Here is a 16,866-nt window from a genome sequence, read left to right on the forward strand (position 1 = left end):
GGAGACTGGTGGCTGGTTTGGGGTGCCTCCTCTGGAGAGTCCTTTCTGGAAGTCCCAGATGTCTCCTCACTTGCTTTCCCTTCCCCACAGATCCGAGTTCCCCCAGAAGTATTACTGGTGGTTCTTCCAGACTGTGCCAGGTGAGAGCCCTCTCGCTGCGTGTGTTTCTGGGCCTGGCTCTGAGTGCCGGGCTCTGGGTTCTGCCTGCCACAGGCAGCCCAGTCACTCGGCTTGGTGCTCCTGGCCCTCATGGTGAGCCAGGCTATGTCCTTACCCTGAGAGCTTTTCTGGGCTGTAGGGGACTGCATTCCAGGCCTACTCTCAAGAGCTTAGCTGAGCTCCTCCCCCAGTTCTGAGCTAGTTACTCCCTCTGAGGGACAGCAGTGTATCCCCTCCACCCAAACATACACACCTACCATGACAGTGACTTTGAGGAATGCTGTCCTCAGCTATGTGAGGGAGGGGCTGGGCTCTTCATTCAGTTCAGTTCAGTTCAGTCGCTCAGTTGTGTCCGACTCTTTGCGACCCCATGAATCGCAGCACATCAGGCCTCCCTGTCCATCACCAACTCCCGGAGTTTACTCTTCATAGAGCCTGGCAAATACCCCTCTCCCTCCATTCTGTAGTCTTGACGAGCCATTTAGGGCATATTCCTCACTGCCCATAATCACCCATTTTAGAGCTATTAGCTGTAAATCTATTCAAATGCTTCTTGAAGCTATTTATATTTTAAGTCTGTTCCCTCCTTGGGGTAACGCATCTTCTACACTCCTTTCTGTAAAACACAGCATGTTTTTTTTTTTTTTAATTTTCTTTAAACCCTAAAACGATCTGCTTTGAACTTCAGAGAGTGCTTGCTGATCCTGCACACTGGGATTTAATGGATCAAGCCGTGTTTATGCTCTCCTCTCCATTCAGGACTTATAGGCTTTGGCTAGATCCCTTCTTAACCTCTGCTTTTCCACCCTACAGGGCTCTAATCTTCCTCACTTCTGCCTCCTCCTCCTTGATCACTTGAGGGACATTCTCTGGAATGGCTCCAGTGTTGCCTAGGATCCCCTGTGAGAGGAGGGGTCTCCCACCAGGTCTGGGTGGGTGGGACTCAGGGGGGCTCTGGTGATGAGCAGTGATGGTGTGGTCCCACTTACTCACTGTGTCAGTGCTCATGCTCTGTGATGTGGCTGCCAGGTAGAGTGCTACCTGGACCCTGACCAAGCCTCGACTCCCCAAGGGTAGGGCCTACAGCATCCGGAGTTCTATCCAGAGGACTCAGAGTAGCTGCCCTGTCCATTCATCCATTCAGTACACATTTTCCGAAGGCCCGTGGGGTGCCAAGCCTTACACTAGGCACCCGAGTGCAGTGGTGAACTAGCCTAGCCTGGGCCCTGTTCTTGTGGACCTGAGAGTCAAGAAAGTGACAGATATGAAACAAATAATGACACAGGTGCTTGAGACATACTAGTCGTAACAGGGGCTATGAAGGACAAGCAGGGTCTGGTGAAAAGTGAAAGGCACCTGTGATCAGTGGTATTGGGGAGAGGAAGAGGGAAGGATGGTGGGTTTCTATCACTCGCCTAGAGCTGTGGAGTGGAGAGGAGACCCTAGTAGCCTCAGAACAGCCCATTTTGTGAGGCCCTGCTCCTCTGCCCTCACCTCATGTTCATTTTGCAGGTCTCACGGGAGTCATGCTGCTCCTGATTCTCTCCATCATGTACATCTTCGCCTCCCACCACTTCCGGCGCTGCAGCTTCCGGGGCTTCTGGCTGACCCATCACCTCTACATCCTGCTCTATGTGCTGGTGAGAGGTTTTGGCTATGAACCAGGCCAGCGGAATCTGGGTGGATGTTCCCAGGGAGGCAGCGATGGCCAAGACATCCACCTTAAAAGACAGAGATTATAGTATGGGGCGCTCAGGTAGACTGACCCAACTTGCAGCACTCGGAAGGCTGACTCCCTGGCATGCATTTTGCAGTAGCAGCCTTACCAGGCTGGTCTACATTCCTTCCAGACACCCCCACATCATTTCTGCCCAGCCAGTCTTTCCCCTCTTTGGGTGGTGGTTTGGGCTCTTGGGTGGACTCACTCAAGGGAGCATTGTCTTTTTAAAGAGAAACTCACCCTTAAGTAGGTTCTGCCATTTTTGTTCTGATCCAGTTTTCTGGGGTGTTAGCTACCCCATCCAGGTAGCTAAGTGCCACCTGTAATGTCAATGAACTTGCTCAAAATGTCTTCTTTGGATTGTTGATAAAATGGATTTTGAGACTCCACCTCTCCCCTTTCCTTCTTATCCTGGGCTCCTGCCTCCCTTCCTTCAGATTCCCTGCCTCCCTCCTTCCTTTTCCCATTCCCTCTTCCCCTGGGTTTGCTCTCTGTTACTTCAGTGGCTGTTTCCAGAGATGACTCTGATCTGTGCCGCTATGGCATGGCTCTGCTTGGCCTGCCTTCCTCACAGACACAGGCATTTCCCCAAAGGGCACTCTCAGGGCCTTGCTGAGAGGGTAAACCAAGTCCCAAAGCTCTGACGTCCCCATTGGTGACAGCCTGTCTGCCAGGATTCAAGAAGTGCAGAGCTCACACACGGCTGCCCTCTCTGTCACCTGGCTCCAGAAACAACTGCACACAGGGGTCCTCTTTGTCCCAAGACAAAGGGTCCGGATGGCACTGGTTGTCCGCCTTGCCCCCTCCCAGGTGCAGCTCTGTCTTCACTGGGAGATAAGAATGTCTGGTTCCATCTTGCCTGAGGCTCAGCACTTCAAGGTTCTGGAGATAAATACCCAACCTCAGCTTAGATGTTTCCGAGAACTCATGGAGTTTGTTTCTTTGGAAGCTGTGGCTAATTTATGCCTCCCTCACCAATCTCTTGGTAATGGGTAGAGCCCTAGAATCTGGGTTACTGTTATTATTAGGGGTGGAGATGATAGTTTTGTTTCTGCTGACAAAGCAGCTTAAAAAAAAAAAAAAAAAAAAACTAGATCCAGAAGAGTGGCCAGCCTGGCTCTCTGAGAGCAAAACTGGTTTCTGATTTATCCCTGGGTTTTGGGGATCACTGGGGAAGCCAAGAGGGAAGTCAGCAGCTAAGCAAGGTACAGGCCCCTCAGCTGGGAAGTCCTAGCACTGGCAGCCTGGGAGCATCGCAGGGTTCCCCAGGTGGCACTAGTGGTAAAGAACCTGCCTGCCAACTCAGGAGACATGAGACCTGAGTTTGATCCCTGGGTCATGGAAAATCTCCTGGCAATCCACTCCAGTATTCTTGCCTGGAGAATCCCACAGACAGAGGAGCCTGGTGGGCTATGGTTCATAGGGTCCAAAGAGTTGGACGCAACTAAAGCAGCTTAGCATGCAGACACAAAGCACCAGCTGCCTCTCCATTTATCTCAGATGTGGCCACTTGCCCTCAGGCAGAAAGAGAAATTGCAAGTAAAAGACCCCAGTGTGGAGCAGACCCTGGGCAAAGGTGTCTAGGCTGCTGATTCAGGCTGTAGAGGCTGGAGCTAGTGCAGCAGAAGCTGAGAAGGCAAGCTGTTCCCCAGGCTCCTTGATCAACCATGACTCTGCAGCAGCTTTGCGGTTTCAAGGTAGAGCCAACACCAAGCAAGGTGTATAAACAGAGGAGTATGAAGTCATCCATTGTTCTCAGTCGGTAGATGCTCAGAAAGCCTCAGGGGTGGGCGTGGGCTCCGTAATGAAAGAGGATCTTGGGAAAACTGGAGCCAATTCAGAGCCCAAAGAGGTTCGAGTTAGCTCTGTGGGGAGAGGTTCAAGAATTGGGGAACACTCAGCTGGAGGAGTAGAGAGCTGAATGAGGGACCGAGTTCACTTGAACAGTTATCTGTTGAGGGCCTAGGATATACTTGCTCTGTAAACAATCTGCCTGCAATGCAGGAGACCTGGGTTCGATCCCTGGAGAAGGAAATGGCAACCCACTCCAGTATTCTTGCCTGGAGAATTCCATGGACAGAGGAGCCTGGCAGGCTACAGTCCATGGGGTCGCAAAGAGTCAGACATGACTGAGTGACCAACACACACACACAGGCCCAACAGAGGAGGGGGAGACTCTAAGCCCGGCCCTCGGAAATTGAGGATTAGCTGCAGAGATAAGTGCCATGCACGTGAAGTGATCAAAGTGACCAGATAATATGGGATTAATTGCTGAGCTGAATGTTCCAGTCAGTCAGTTACAAGAGCTCATTGAAGGGAGCCTCATTTGGGCCAAACTGGTTAGGGAAGATTTCACACAGAAGATGGAACTTGGGCTAAGCCTGAAGGAGAGATAAGCTAAGGTTTAATAGGGCAGAGTGGGAACTGAGCGTTCTAGGTGGAAGGAAGGGCACCTATGAGGGAATGCCCTAGCAGTCCAGGGCTTAGGACTCTGCACTTTCCCTGCCAAGGGTCCAAGATCTGGGTTCAATCCCTGATCGAGAAAAAAAAAAGAAGAAAGGCAGGAGCGCTGGTGGAGAAGTGGGAATGACAATAGAATATTTGAGGCTGAAGGGCTGAGAGGCCACACTGTGTGGGAGATTGTAGGAGAAGAGCAGAGGGTGAAGAAATCGGGGTTGAGCAACACACAGGATTAGGAGTTGGGAGGAGCAGAACCAGTGCAGGAGATAGAAAGTGAACAGTCAGAGAGGGAAAGAGGGAAAACCAGCAGGGCATTGTTGCTAAAGAGGCAAGGCCGGGATGCTCACTAGAGCCATGGGCTGTGGAGAGTGGGAGTGAATGCCATCTAAAAGGCGGCCTCAGGGACTGGCCACTGTGAGTCTGCTGTGAGCAGGTCCTGAGAAGAGGTGGAGGTGGGAGCCAGACTGACTGGACTCAAACAAAGCAAGTGGAAAGAATGGGGCAAGTCGTGTCTGACCACATTAGACCAGCTGGTTGGGGAAAGAACCAGAGTTGGACAATACCTGTTAGTTACTTCATGGAAAAAGAGGACTGACTAGGTGTCGTAGTCTCCAAAGGAAGTGGGTAAATTGGGGAAACCCCTTCCACTGACTCACTAGTTATTGAGTGCCTACCATGTGCCAGTCAGAAACTGCTGGGAGCTGAGGGTGTCATGGAAAATGGATGCAGTCCCTATTTCTCCAGTCCAGTGGGGAGAACAACAGTAAACATGTCCATGGATGAGGGAACACAAATATCCACAAATATCGCAGATGACGACAGTGCTCTGAATGGGGTTAACAGGGAGATGGGATAGAGAGTGTGCTGGGGGAAGGGAGAAGGCATGAGGAGGTGGAGTTTCTGCTGAGGCCCGAAAAATGAGGTGGTGGGAGGAACTAGGGGAAAGGCCTTCCCACCAGAGGGCGCAACAGGTGGAAAGTCTGGAAATAGAAAGGACTTGTGTTTGAAAAACAAGGAGCAGGGAATGCTGCCAGGCAGAAGACAGAGCATCGCAAGGCCTTGTGGTGAAGTGGGAAACCCTCTAAGCTTTTCTGAGCTAGGATGATATGATAAAAGGAACTTTAAAAAGTCCTACTGACCGTCCTGGAAAGAACGCATCACAGTAGGGCAACCTGCGGAAAGTTAGGAGGCTACTGCCTGAGTGCAGGTGGATGGCGTCAGGAAGATGCAGATGGATGCTATGGAGGATGGGTTGGGAGTGGTTAGGTTTTGGAGCCTGGAAGGAGCGCTGCACCTGATGAGGTGGGGATTGAATAGGCCAGTTGGGGAAGGATGCAGGGGTCAGACCCTGTTGTGGATGTGGCTTCGATCTCAGCTGTACTCTTTGCTCTCTCCAGCTCATCATCCATGGTAGCTTCGCCCTGATCCAGCTGCCCCGTTTCCACATCTTCTTCCTGGTCCCAGCACTTATCTATGTGGGGGACAAGCTGGTGAGCCTGAGCCGGAAGAAGGTGGAGATCAGCGTGGTGAAGGCAGAGCTGCTGCCTTCAGGTACCAGCCTAAAGGCTGTCAGGGGAGCAGGCTGGTTGTTCTCTGGATGCTGAACAGGGCAGGGCAGAGCCTGGCCCAGTGGAGTTAGCAGGGGCCTAGGGATAAGGGAGTGAGTACAAGAGGCTCTTTGCCAGGGGATTTGAGCCACTCTCACACCAGAGAGAGGAGGAGCCTGGGCCAGGCTGCTCCTCTTCCTGCTGCCCACCAGCCCCAGTGCTGCCCAAACCCTGCTCAGGGTAGACACAGCCTGAGGGGGTGTTGTGACTTCTGATGAGGGGAGGTCTCCTTTGTCATATTCCAAAAGCAGAGCTGAGGCCGCAGGTGGGGGAACTCTTGGGGGGCCCCCTGTTGCCGGATTCAGAACAGCGGGCTACCGCCCACCTCACCTCCTCAGGAGTGACCCACCTGGAGTTCCAGCGGCCCCAAGGCTTCGAGTACAAGTCAGGACAGTGGGTGCGGATCGCCTGCCTGGCTCTGGGGACCACTGAGTACCACCCCTTCACGCTGACGTCAGCGCCCCACGAGGAGACGCTTAGCCTGCACATCCGGGCAGCGGGGCCCTGGACCACCCGCCTCAGGGAGATCTACTCACCCCCGACGGGTGACAGCTGTGCCAAATACCCAAAGGTGCCCAGACCCAGGCCAGGCGTACCACACGCTCCCACATCCCCTTAGCAGGTGGTCCTGCAGCACCAGACTCCCCACTGTGTTCCTCCTTGAGAGACTGATTCTTCCAGATGATGCTTCAAGGCTCCCACATCTCCCTCACTGCATAAACCTACCTGCATTTCCCTGCCTCCCATTTCTGGCTTCAGAACTGTGGTGGTAGCCGAACTCAACTCTAACCCACTCCCTTTCCTGCAGCTGTACCTCGATGGGCCATTTGGAGAGGGCCACCAGGAGTGGCATAAGTTTGAGGTGTCAGTGCTGGTGGGAGGGGGCATTGGGGTCACCCCCTTTGCCTCCATCCTCAAAGACCTGGTCTTCAAGTCATCAGTCAGCTGCCAAGTGTTCTGTAAGAAGGTGAGTGTCCCCTCCTCCCACCAGCTGTGGTCCCCTGCTCCCTGTCACTGTGTCCATCCATGTCTGTCCCCTGCCTCTGTTCTTGGCCTCCCTGTTCTAGGCAAGGCTGAGCTGGCCTGACCCAAGGGAGTCAGGATATTGTTGTTGTGGTTCAGTAGCTCAGTCGTGTCCGACTCTTTGCGACCCCATGGACCGCGGCACACAGCACAGTCGGGCTATTCCTGGACCCTAAAGGACAGAGTGGTTTTGCTGATGCCTGCAGGCTCTTCCCTCAGTTATGGGGTGCCCCACATAGAATCTGCTTCTGAGAGTCACTCCAGCCAGGGTTGGAGAGGGGGCCCGCCCCTCAAGCAGTGTCGGGAAGGGTGCACTTGGGGTGAGGCACCGGTGAAACCAGCCCTGCTCTCCAGAGGAATAGGAGGAGGGGCTTCAAGGCAGGGCTGGTGGGCCTGGTCGGCTCCAGGAACACAGCCCAGGCCCTCAGGCCCCTCCACACCAGGCCCCTTCACCTGAGTCTAGCCCTGGTGGCGGGCCCCTGCTTGTCTCTCTGGGCCCGGCAGGTGAGTCAGGGGTGCAAGAATGCAGCGGGCAGAGGCCCAGCCCGTATGCTGTCAGCACTCAGAGGGTGACAGACAGCTACCTGGCTCCTCTGTTTATGCCAGCTCTGTGTCTGCTCCTTAACTCACACAACCCCATTTCTCCCCGTCAGAAGCTGGAGATGGGTCCCCCAGGGCAGCATCCAGGCCCCTGGTATATTTTCTAATTTTAGTATTTATTTATTTGGCTACACCAGGTCTTAGTTGCAGCTTGAGAACTCAGTTGCAGCTTGTGGGATCCAGTTCCCTGACCAGCGATCGAACCCGGGCTCCCTATATTAGGAGCATGGAGCCTTAGCCACTGGGCCACCGGGAAGTCCCCCCTGGTCTCTCTTTGAGCCCATGCCCATCCACTCCAGGCAGCCAACGCAGTCTTCCCAGAGGCCGTTCTGTGACACACCCCTTAGCGGGTCCCCCTCCCCTCGGGCAGCCTGTAGGCTGGGAGCCTAGCAGCTTGAACAGGGCCCACTGGACGGAGTGGAAGGGAAGGCTGCCTCCCACCCCACCTGACCTTCAGCTCACTTGACGAAGTCCTTTCTTGCAGCCCCAGGCTATTGCTCACTTCCACTTCTCCATACCCTGGGGCAACTCCGTCTCCCCCCTCAGAGCATGGCCCCATACACTCACTCCCCCTGGCTGCCTGGGGAGAGGCACAAGCTGCTCTGAGACCAGGAGTGGTGATTCCTGGGAGGTAGGGACTCTGAGACGAGCTGGGTCCCAAGCTCCAGCACTGTTTCCCCAGATCTACTTCATCTGGGTGACGCGGACCCAGCGGCAGTTTGAATGGCTGGCTGATATCATCCGAGAGGTGGAGGAGAATGACCGCCAGGACCTGGTGTCCGTGCACATCTACATCACCCAGCTGGCTGAGAAGTTCGACCTCAGGACCACCATGCTGGTGAGCCAGGGCCAACCAAGGAGTGGCTTTGTGGGTGTGTGGGTGGGCAGGGCAAGCCAGGATGGCCAAGGCGGGTGGGTGGACCAGCCTCTGGACAAGGAGCTGACCCTGAGTCTGCTGGCCATGACCTTTCTCCTCTGCTTCCTTCCCCAGTACATCTGTGAGCGGCACTTCCAGAAGGTGCTGAACCGGAGTCTGTTCACAGGCTTGCGCTCCATCACCCACTTTGGCCGCCCCCCCTTCGAGGCATTCTTCAACTCTCTGCAGAAGGTCCATCCACAGGTCAGTTCCCACCCCACATTGAGGTTTTCTTCACCTTTATCATTTGAGGTCTGAGCAAAGCTCCCAAACCTGCTCCATCAAGGGAGGAGAACTGATCCCTGAGGAGTCTGGTGGGGTGATGGAATGGAAAAGGAGAGGTGCAGGTCACTCAGAGGCAATGGCAGGAAGCAGGCAGCAGGGACTTGCTACTTCTGAAGCCATGATGCCTTGTCCCGAAGGAAGGGCTCAGTGGTGGAGCTGGTCCTCACCATAAACTCAGAGCTACCCTTACCATTAATACTATCCAGACAAACACTGGGCTTACACTTGAAGCTAGCAAATGCCTTGGAAAAGAGTAAAGGCTAGCCCCACGGAGAACAAGTCTTCCAAAACTCAGCAAGATTTATAAAACCCTGAACCAGCCCTCATCATGCACAGTATGGAGTAACCCTTCACAGGATCATGGAATGAGTCCTCACCAAGGACTCCTGCTGGTCTTTCACATGAACATGGAGTTAGACACTGAGCTAGACACTCCCTCTAAACACTGAGCTGGCCTTCACTTCTTTCTCCAACAGGTCCGGAAGATTGGGGTGTTCAGCTGCGGCCCCCCTGGCATGACCAAGAATGTAGAAAAGGCTTGTCAGCTCATCAACAGGCAGGACGGAACTCATTTCTCCCACCATTATGAGAACTTCTAGGCTTCCTGCCCAGGGGTCTGCCCACTGTCTAGATGAGCAGAGGTTCAGCCTGACACCTCACCTTTTGATTTCCTGTTTCTGGCTTCCTCAGCCATCTCCCCATTTTTACCTCCCAACCTTGGTCCAGGTGGCCATGGTCAGTCACCCAATGTGGGTTCAGGGACTCCCAGGCCCAGAATGTCTCAGCCTAGAGAAATGCAAGGCACTGTGTAAGGACTAAAAGTTGGGAGCTAGGAGATCTATTATTGTTTTGCGGCGAAGTGACACCTCTTCTTCCAAAATAAGGAAAAAAATCAAAAGGCTGAAGCAGACAAATTGTGTGTGTGTGCAGGGGCTGTTGAGCTTAGGGATGAAGTGGGAGCACAGATAGATTCTGGCATCCTAAAACCTCTCCTCACTCCTCAAATCTCCTCTCCTCTGAGCTCTCCACTGTCAAAAGGGCTGGTAAATGCCTTAGAGACAGTAGAGCCACAGAGAGCAATTTACAGGAACCCCCCCTGAGGACTCCATTCCAACAGTAGAATTGATCTTTTCCCCAAGTTTTTAAACATGTACTGTCGTCAGAACCTGGCCCAACATGTCTGGGTGCTCCTCCACTCTCCTCCCCTCTTCCTGCTCTAATAGTCTCTTTTATAAATAAACCACTTTTCTGCCCTAAGGGTCTCTTTATTCTGCTCCAGGATCTGCCACCCAGACATTGTCTCTGAGCTTGCCAGCACCCACTGAATAAGGGAACCCCTCCAAGGCCACCTGCCGCGGCTAGAGACCCCTTTCCCTGCTCAGCGGCACCTTTCATGACAGAAGGCCTCTCAGGGCAAGTGGTGTGGGGCTTCTGAGCCTGGTCAGGAGGCACAGGGGGAGGCGTGGGGGCTTCTAGAGAAGCTGGGCTGGGCACAGAATGGGAAGCAGTGTAGCAGGACACCGCAGCAATCTGCAGAGAGCCACCTGCAGAGAGGTCACCTGACTTGCTTCAAGACCTCAGTTACTCCCAGCTCTTCTCTGAGCAGTGGAAAGGTTGAGTACCTGTGCCCACATGAGTCTCCTATGGAGTTAAGGTGGCAGTGAGGAGACATGCGCCCATCACCTAACGTTTTGGGCCTGTTTTCTAATCTGCAAAATAACTGAATGCCCTCCAAGTCTACTTCAGGATAGGGCAACCTCTCTGAGCAAATTTCTGAAGCAGGACTCAATTTCAAGTGATCCTTTCCACTGTCCCCGCAGAATTCTTGAATTTGTCTGATCACAGATCCTCGATTTTGATAAATTTTGATAAATTCAACCACCGGGTTAGAAAATCCACATTCCCCTGCTTCACACCGCGCTTGGGAGCTGCAGGTGGCGGTGGCGGGTGGGGCGGGGTACGGTTCTCAGGCTGCCCGCTTAGGGCAGCCGTCTCCAGGGTGTTAGTTCAGCCCGTCCTCAGGAGTTTCTGCCCAGCTGGCCCATGGGAGCGGGAGGGCGGGCCTGCAGTGGTTTGACAGCAGCTCCGCCTGGCGGCCCAGTGGCATCCTGGGGCGGGTTGCTGCTGCCGGGCCGCCAGGACTGTGGGAGGTTTGGCCCGGCTCGTGGAGGCGCGGCCAGCAGGGGGCGCGCGCGGACGACCCCGCCGGGCGCCGTAGCCGCGAGGGAGATCCCGCCCGGGACCGGCCGCCTGCAGGTTTTGGGACCCGACCCAGCGACCCGGGGCCGGGTGAGGCGCGGCAGGCCCTCGCTTCCTCTGGAGAGGAAACGCGGTCGACCGCGCCAGCCTTCCCGCCTCCGCCGGCGCGCGGCTTCCGCGTGGCAGGGCCGCCCCGCTCCCTCCCGCCTGGCGCGCTGCCTCTTTGTCTCTCCGCGGCTCCCCTCCTCCCAGACAAATGGCTGTTGGCAGGAAATTAGACGCGCTCTCAGGGAGCCGCGCTCGTCCCGGCGGCGGGGAGGGGGCGCCGCGCGGCCGGCCGGGATCCGGGGGCCCCCCCACCCACCCAGCCGGGGCGGGGGTGAGGGCCCCGGGGGATGTTTTGACATCTCGTCAAAGGAAGGAACTTGATGCTTCGAAACTGCCTTTCACAGACGCCCCGTGCCTGCTGCTCCAGAGCTAATTTATAAACAGAATCTGTGCTCGCTCTGCTTCCTCCCCCGTCCGCCCGGAGGGCGGCGGCGGCAGCGCTGGAGGCGCGGACGCGGCTGTGCCTGGCAGGACGGAGTTTATTTATTGCCTCTGGCCCAGAGCCGGGGCGGCCCGGGGCCTGCACAAGTTCCCGGCGGCCGAGCCCTTCCCCTCCTTCCCTACCCCCAATGCTGTCTCCACCCCAGGGGTCGGTCTACCCGAAGCCCTGCGCCAGATTCTGGGTGAACTCCCACCGGTGGTTTGGAAGTGGAGGCGGAGAGATGGCCAGGGCGCCCCGTTGGCCCGCGTCCAGCTCCATCCCACATCCACCCTTCCACCCTAGGGGGAAGAGGATGGCGGGGAAAGGGGTCGCCACCTCTGCCCTAGGGGAAGAAAGGGGCTGGAGCTGTCAATCTTAAACCCCTCGGAAGATCAGTAATTCTGCAGTCTCTTTCCGCCAGGGGCTATCCTTTCTCCCCAGGGAGTCTTCAATCCTCAGCTCCCGACCACCTTTAACTCCGAAGTCCCTGTAGCCCTTCCCCTTTAGAATAAATTAAGGAATATCACAGCTTCCACTCGATTCCTGGAAGAGGGGAAGAAAGGCTGGAGAGGTCGCCCAGGGCTGGGTCCAGATCTGTCACAAGGCCGGGGCCTCACCCCTACAGAGTCCGGATGGCCACGGGGTAGAGCAGGGACATGTGCTCCGCGCCCTTGATGGGCAGCTTGCGGCTGGCGTAGTGGTGCACGATTTCAGGGACGCTGCTGAAGGGCGGGCTGTTCTGGCCCAGCACGTACTTGTGTTCCTTGGTCCGCGACAGCTTCATGTGCATGAAACCCTGACTGCTCCTGGGAAGAGGAGGGGAGACCCTGTTGAGCCAGGGCCCTCTCCAGGCCCCATACCCACCCATCCCAACCCCACTCCCCCCACCCTGGCAGTGGTTCTTCCAAGGCCGCTGAGATGGGAGGAGATGGAGGGGATTTTATGAGTAGGCGGCAGCAGGCATTGGCTTTGTGGTGAGGGCACTGGGTGTGCCAAGAATGTGTGTGTGGTGAGTGTACAGGGTGTGTGCAGGTGGAAACAAGCTATCAGCACCACCCCCCAACCATGGGATCCAGTCTCTCCCGCCCCGCCCCAGCTAGGGCCAGTTTATCCTCCCCCTCGTTGAGCTGTGGGGGAGAACACCTGTGTAGGGGGAGCTCCTCCTGACTCATGAACAGACACCCTTGGCAGGACAGTGGGTGGCCAGATGTAACAACCAAGTGACTCGGTTGGGATTCTCTCTTGCAATGATTTAGGGGAGGGGGTGAGCTGCTCTGGGCATCCCTCCGAATCTGGGAACACCCAGCTGCCTGGTCCCGAGGACATCCCTTCACCCTCCTGCTAACTGGGCCTTGGGCCAATCCCCCAACCCCCCCCCCCCCCCCCAATCTATCCAGCTCTTCTGCCTGGGATGACATCATCACCAGGCTGCCGCTCCATTCCCTCCCTCAGAGGACATGCTTCACTGCCTCTCCCATCTCCCCACCACAATCCAGGAAATCAGCATTAGTGCCCAGCCCTGCCCACAAGACAAGGACCATGCTGCTGAGCTCTGGCCGGCTCCCAGCAAGAACGTCTGTTCAAACTACCACCAGCCTGCTCGGCCAGGCCCCAGGTCTAAAATGCACACTCGGGCAACAGAGAAGCAATCCTTCTGTCCAGCCCTGAAGCCTGAGGACTTGCTTCTGCTGGTCAGAGCCCCTGGAAGGACATGTGCAGGGCTCTGAAGCGGGTGAGAGGCAGGACTGGCAAGGGGGCTGTTCTTCATGAGGCTCTACCCTTGAGTTGAGGCTGGCAAACCACCACTTGCTTCCCCTGTCTGTGTACAAAGAAGGCTCTGCCTGGACCCATTGCACTAGGCCTTCAGTGAGAAAGCAAGGAGAATGGGGAAACTAAAGAGGAAAGGGATGGGAAGAAAAAAACCAGGCCCTTAACTCCATCCTTCCCTTCCCGCTTAGGGTGGAGTGCCCTCAAGCTTGGGTGTGTGTCAGGGTGTGGGGCCATCTTTCATCTGCAGGTATGAGATAAGGCTGAATTGACAGTGAGCATGCAGGCCCCAAGAATAGAGCAAAGGGCCTGAGGAAAGGTTACAGCCCCTGGGGCAATGGAGAGGGGAGGCAGTGAGTAGTCGCCCTCCCCTGTCCGTCCTGTGCCCAAAGCCCAGCCCATGGCTGTGGGCAGCAGCGTGGGCCCTGTGCTCTCACCGTTAGGGGACAGCCCCCTCCCCACAGTGCACTTGGGGGGATTACCTCTCCTGAAAACTGTACTTATATCTTCTCCTTGAGGGACAGGTCTCGCCAAAAAGAGCAACAAGTGGTCAAAGAACTGAGTTGGCAGCTGAGAGCTCAGCCTCCATGTGGGTAACTGACCTCCTGGGACAAAATCCCAAGCGTCCATTAGGACACAGCAGAGCCTTTGCCTGACCCTCTGGGAACCAGGGTGGGACTAGCTGGCCCGCAGCATAAGGGCTGGCAGGCTTTTGGAGGAAGCTGTTTAATTACCAGTGAAAGCCCTTCCATTACAGAGAAAAGAGAAACCATAATTGTATTTCAGAGAAGCCATTTATATGCAAACGAGACTCTGGCAGACAGATGCTGGCAGGCCCAGATCAGCCTGGGCTGGAGCAGTGTCCAGGCCGCCCCCCTCCTTCACTCCTCGGGATAAGGCAGGGCCCAGACTCTACTGTTTGGGAGCCAGACCCCGTGTCTCCCCTTGCTTTGGACCATACCAGCCTTGACGGGAGTGGAACTGTGCAGTGGAACAGTGAGGTTCATGGAGTCAGCCTGAGTGGGGTTCAGAGCCTGCTCTAGGCACTTTATTCGCTGTTGGCCTTGAGCAAATCACATACCTCTTTGAATCTGTTTTCTTTCTATAAAAAAAGAGATTGATCTTGCAGACAGTAGTTGGTTTGGAGATGGTGTATATGCTGCTTGGCACCTAGCAGATGCTCTAGGAATCATGACTATGATTTTTAAAGCAATACACATTTCCGAAGTTATATAGCTCAAATTTTTGACAAATGAATTTTTCCTGAATGTTCCTTTGTTTTCATAACTTGCAACCCCCTGAGCAGAAAAGCTGGAAGAAACCTAAGAAACATCCATTGGACATATTTTGCAAATGTAGAAACTAAAGTCCAGAGAGGTTAAGTGATTTGCCTAAGGTCACACAGGTAGTTTTACTAAAAACCAAGAATGAAATTCAGGTTATCTGACTTTAGTTTGGCATTTTTTTCCCACTATCTTTTAGTGAAGTTGAATAATTATCCTCAAATGTGTGTGTTTAGTACTCCCAAATTTCCATATATTGGCTGTTTGAAGTGGGGTATACCGGTACTCTAATGGCCCCTAGGAAATATGGTAGGAAGTGGTATAGGTGGCCCAGTAACGATGGGAGATGTGAATGGGCATAGCGCTCTGACAGGCTGCCATGTGGGGTTCTACTAGACAGAACTCCTGAGCGCCAAGGAGACTAGCCATCCTGCCAGTAGAACCTGGGAGGCAGATGCTGGTATATGTATAATATCTGTGCCCAGAGTGGAAGGCTGAGGAGGAGGAGGTGCCCTGACTCCTCTGCCTCTTTCAGGACCCTTTACAGCTCAGTTGTCAGCCGCCAGCCCCCAGACCTTCTGCCCACCTCCTCAGAGTGAACAAGAACAGCTCTGTGTCCAACACTCCACTTTCTTCTCAGGACCCAGCGTCCATCACCCTGTTGAGTTCCACAGGCAAAGTTCCTATCTCCTCCCCTGTACTTCTAGAACATCTTGGACTTTGGTTAATAATGATGACGCTGATAATTTAGTAAGCACTCAGAGTACTATGCTAAGTGCTCATTTCATTTAATCCTTCCCTATAAGGCAGATATCGTTATTGCCCTGAGGCCCAGAGAGGTTAAGGGGCTCCAGGTCACAGAGCTAGAAAGGGACAGAACCCTTCTAAGCTGGATTCAAATCTTAACAGTTTTCCCCAATGAACTCCGAGCTCCTTAAGAGCAGAGGCTGAGCCTCAGTCAAGCCTCAGGTGCCCGGGCTTGCCCAGAGTCAGCACGTGTTCACAGGGATCACGTTCTCCCCAGCCTGGCTGGGCACGGGAAAGACTGGAGACTCCTCCCATCCTGCTGGTAGTCCTCGCACTGATTGCCCTTGGACTCATCCTGACAGGCTCCTCTTGTCTAGAGCCCCCAGCCAGCAGGCCCCACTCACTTGAGGGACAGGGAGAAGTCGTTCTTGCTGGTCTCACTGTTGCGCACCAGATAACTGGCCTCTTTGCACAGCCGGAGCAGGTTCTCGGCATCTGTTCGGCTGATGGCCCCGTGATACCAGCTGAGGACAAGAGAAAGAAAGGGGGGGCATCTCTGCTGGGTCCCTGGCTGTCCAGGGCCACCCATTCTGAGTGTTCCCTGCAGGCAAGTCAGTGCCAGGAAGGGAAGGGAGGGGAGGGTCCCCAACTGGACACAGACACTCACACCTGGTTTTCCAGAGGCAGTGCTGGGTCTGTCCACTCCCCCAGGGGGCTGCTGGGCTCCACGCTTAGGGGCTTGGCTGACTTGGGGTTCCCTGCAGAGAGTCGGGGAGGGAGGCGCCCTTTCTCCTCCCGGCCAGGTGACAGGCAGCTCTTCTCAGATCCTTCAAACTGGGCTGTGGGGAACATACCAGTCACAGACTCTGAGGACTCTAGAGGTAAAGCCCTATAGACTAGCCAGTGCTTCATCCCCATTTCCACCCAAAAGGGAACAAAGGAATGTTCTGCAAGGGTGGGGCCTGGTCATGAGCCTGACGAGCTCTAGGGACAGTATCCTGGGTCCTTCCTGGGTGGGGGTGGGGCTCAGCTCTCCTGTGCACACAGGGCCTTTCGGTCCCCATCCTGTGGCAGGAGAGGGGAGAGAAGCGACATGAGAAACCACTTAAGCCTCTCCGTCTGGAGGAGATGACTGCCTTCCCTCACCCCATCCCCCCTCAGGGTGGCTTCAGTGCTGATAATATTGTTTCTTTCTCCTCCTCAGAGTTCATTACCGTTCTCCAAATCACCCTGCCAAGCCATTCTGCAGAAATGACTTATCGATCTGAGAACAATTATCTGATTCCCCTTGGTGCCATCCTGACAGGCTAATCCTGCCCAAAGCCGCCAGCCTGCCCCCGCCCCCAAGGTCGCTGCCCCTAGGCTCCCCCCACCACCCCTTGCCCCCCATAGAAGCCCAGCAGAGGCAGCGGTGCCCTCCCAGACCCCAGAGCCCTTCCAAGACCCTGGGCAGCCTGCCCAGGGAGGGCTGAAGCCAGTGAGCCACATGGGTAAAGCCAGCATGCACAGGTGACAGAGACCCTCCCTCAGCCTGTATTTACAAAATGCCCACTCACACACAGGCATGAATG

The 16,866-nt window shown here is 55.1% G+C and overlaps 2 protein-coding genes across 9 annotated transcripts in view; one reads left to right on the forward strand and one right to left on the reverse strand.

Annotated features, from left to right (window-relative positions):
- DUOX1 (dual oxidase 1) overlaps nucleotides 1–10,976 on the forward strand; it is a 34,419-nt gene extending 23,443 nt beyond the window's left edge. The window contains exons 27-34 of the mRNA XM_061157039.1: nucleotides 91–140; nucleotides 1,672–1,799; nucleotides 5,737–5,890; nucleotides 6,285–6,517; nucleotides 6,755–6,913; nucleotides 8,252–8,407; nucleotides 8,561–8,689; nucleotides 9,247–10,976. Coding sequence (XP_061013022.1) covers nucleotides 91–140; nucleotides 1,672–1,799; nucleotides 5,737–5,890; nucleotides 6,285–6,517; nucleotides 6,755–6,913; nucleotides 8,252–8,407; nucleotides 8,561–8,689; nucleotides 9,247–9,369 — 1,132 coding nt within the window. The 3' untranslated portion in view covers nucleotides 9,370–10,976. The remainder of the gene's footprint in view (nucleotides 1–90; nucleotides 141–1,671; nucleotides 1,800–5,736; nucleotides 5,891–6,284; nucleotides 6,518–6,754; nucleotides 6,914–8,251; nucleotides 8,408–8,560; nucleotides 8,690–9,246) is intronic.
- Nucleotides 10,977–11,538: 562 nt separating this feature from the next.
- The window catches only part of SHF (Src homology 2 domain containing F), a 29,673-nt gene continuing 24,345 nt past the window's right edge, over nucleotides 11,539–16,866 (reverse strand). For 4 of the 8 annotated variants that reach the window (XM_061157051.1, XM_061157048.1, XM_061157047.1 and 1 more), the window contains 3 exons: nucleotides 15,963–16,134; nucleotides 15,700–15,819; nucleotides 11,539–12,304 (listed from right to left, as the gene is read on the reverse strand). In XM_061157051.1, coding sequence (XP_061013034.1) covers nucleotides 12,118–12,304; nucleotides 15,700–15,819; nucleotides 15,963–16,134 — 479 coding nt within the window. In that variant the 3' untranslated portion in view covers nucleotides 11,539–12,117. Of the gene's footprint in view, nucleotides 12,305–15,699; nucleotides 15,820–15,962; nucleotides 16,135–16,866 lie in introns of those variants that run through there. The other 4 variants (XM_061157050.1, XM_061157049.1, XM_061157052.1 and 1 more) reach the window with 3 other exon arrangements.

Source organism: Dama dama, chromosome 12, assembly GCF_033118175.1.
Source record: "Dama dama isolate Ldn47 chromosome 12, ASM3311817v1, whole genome shotgun sequence".
Classification (NCBI taxonomy): Eukaryota; Metazoa; Chordata; class Mammalia; order Artiodactyla; family Cervidae; genus Dama; species Dama dama.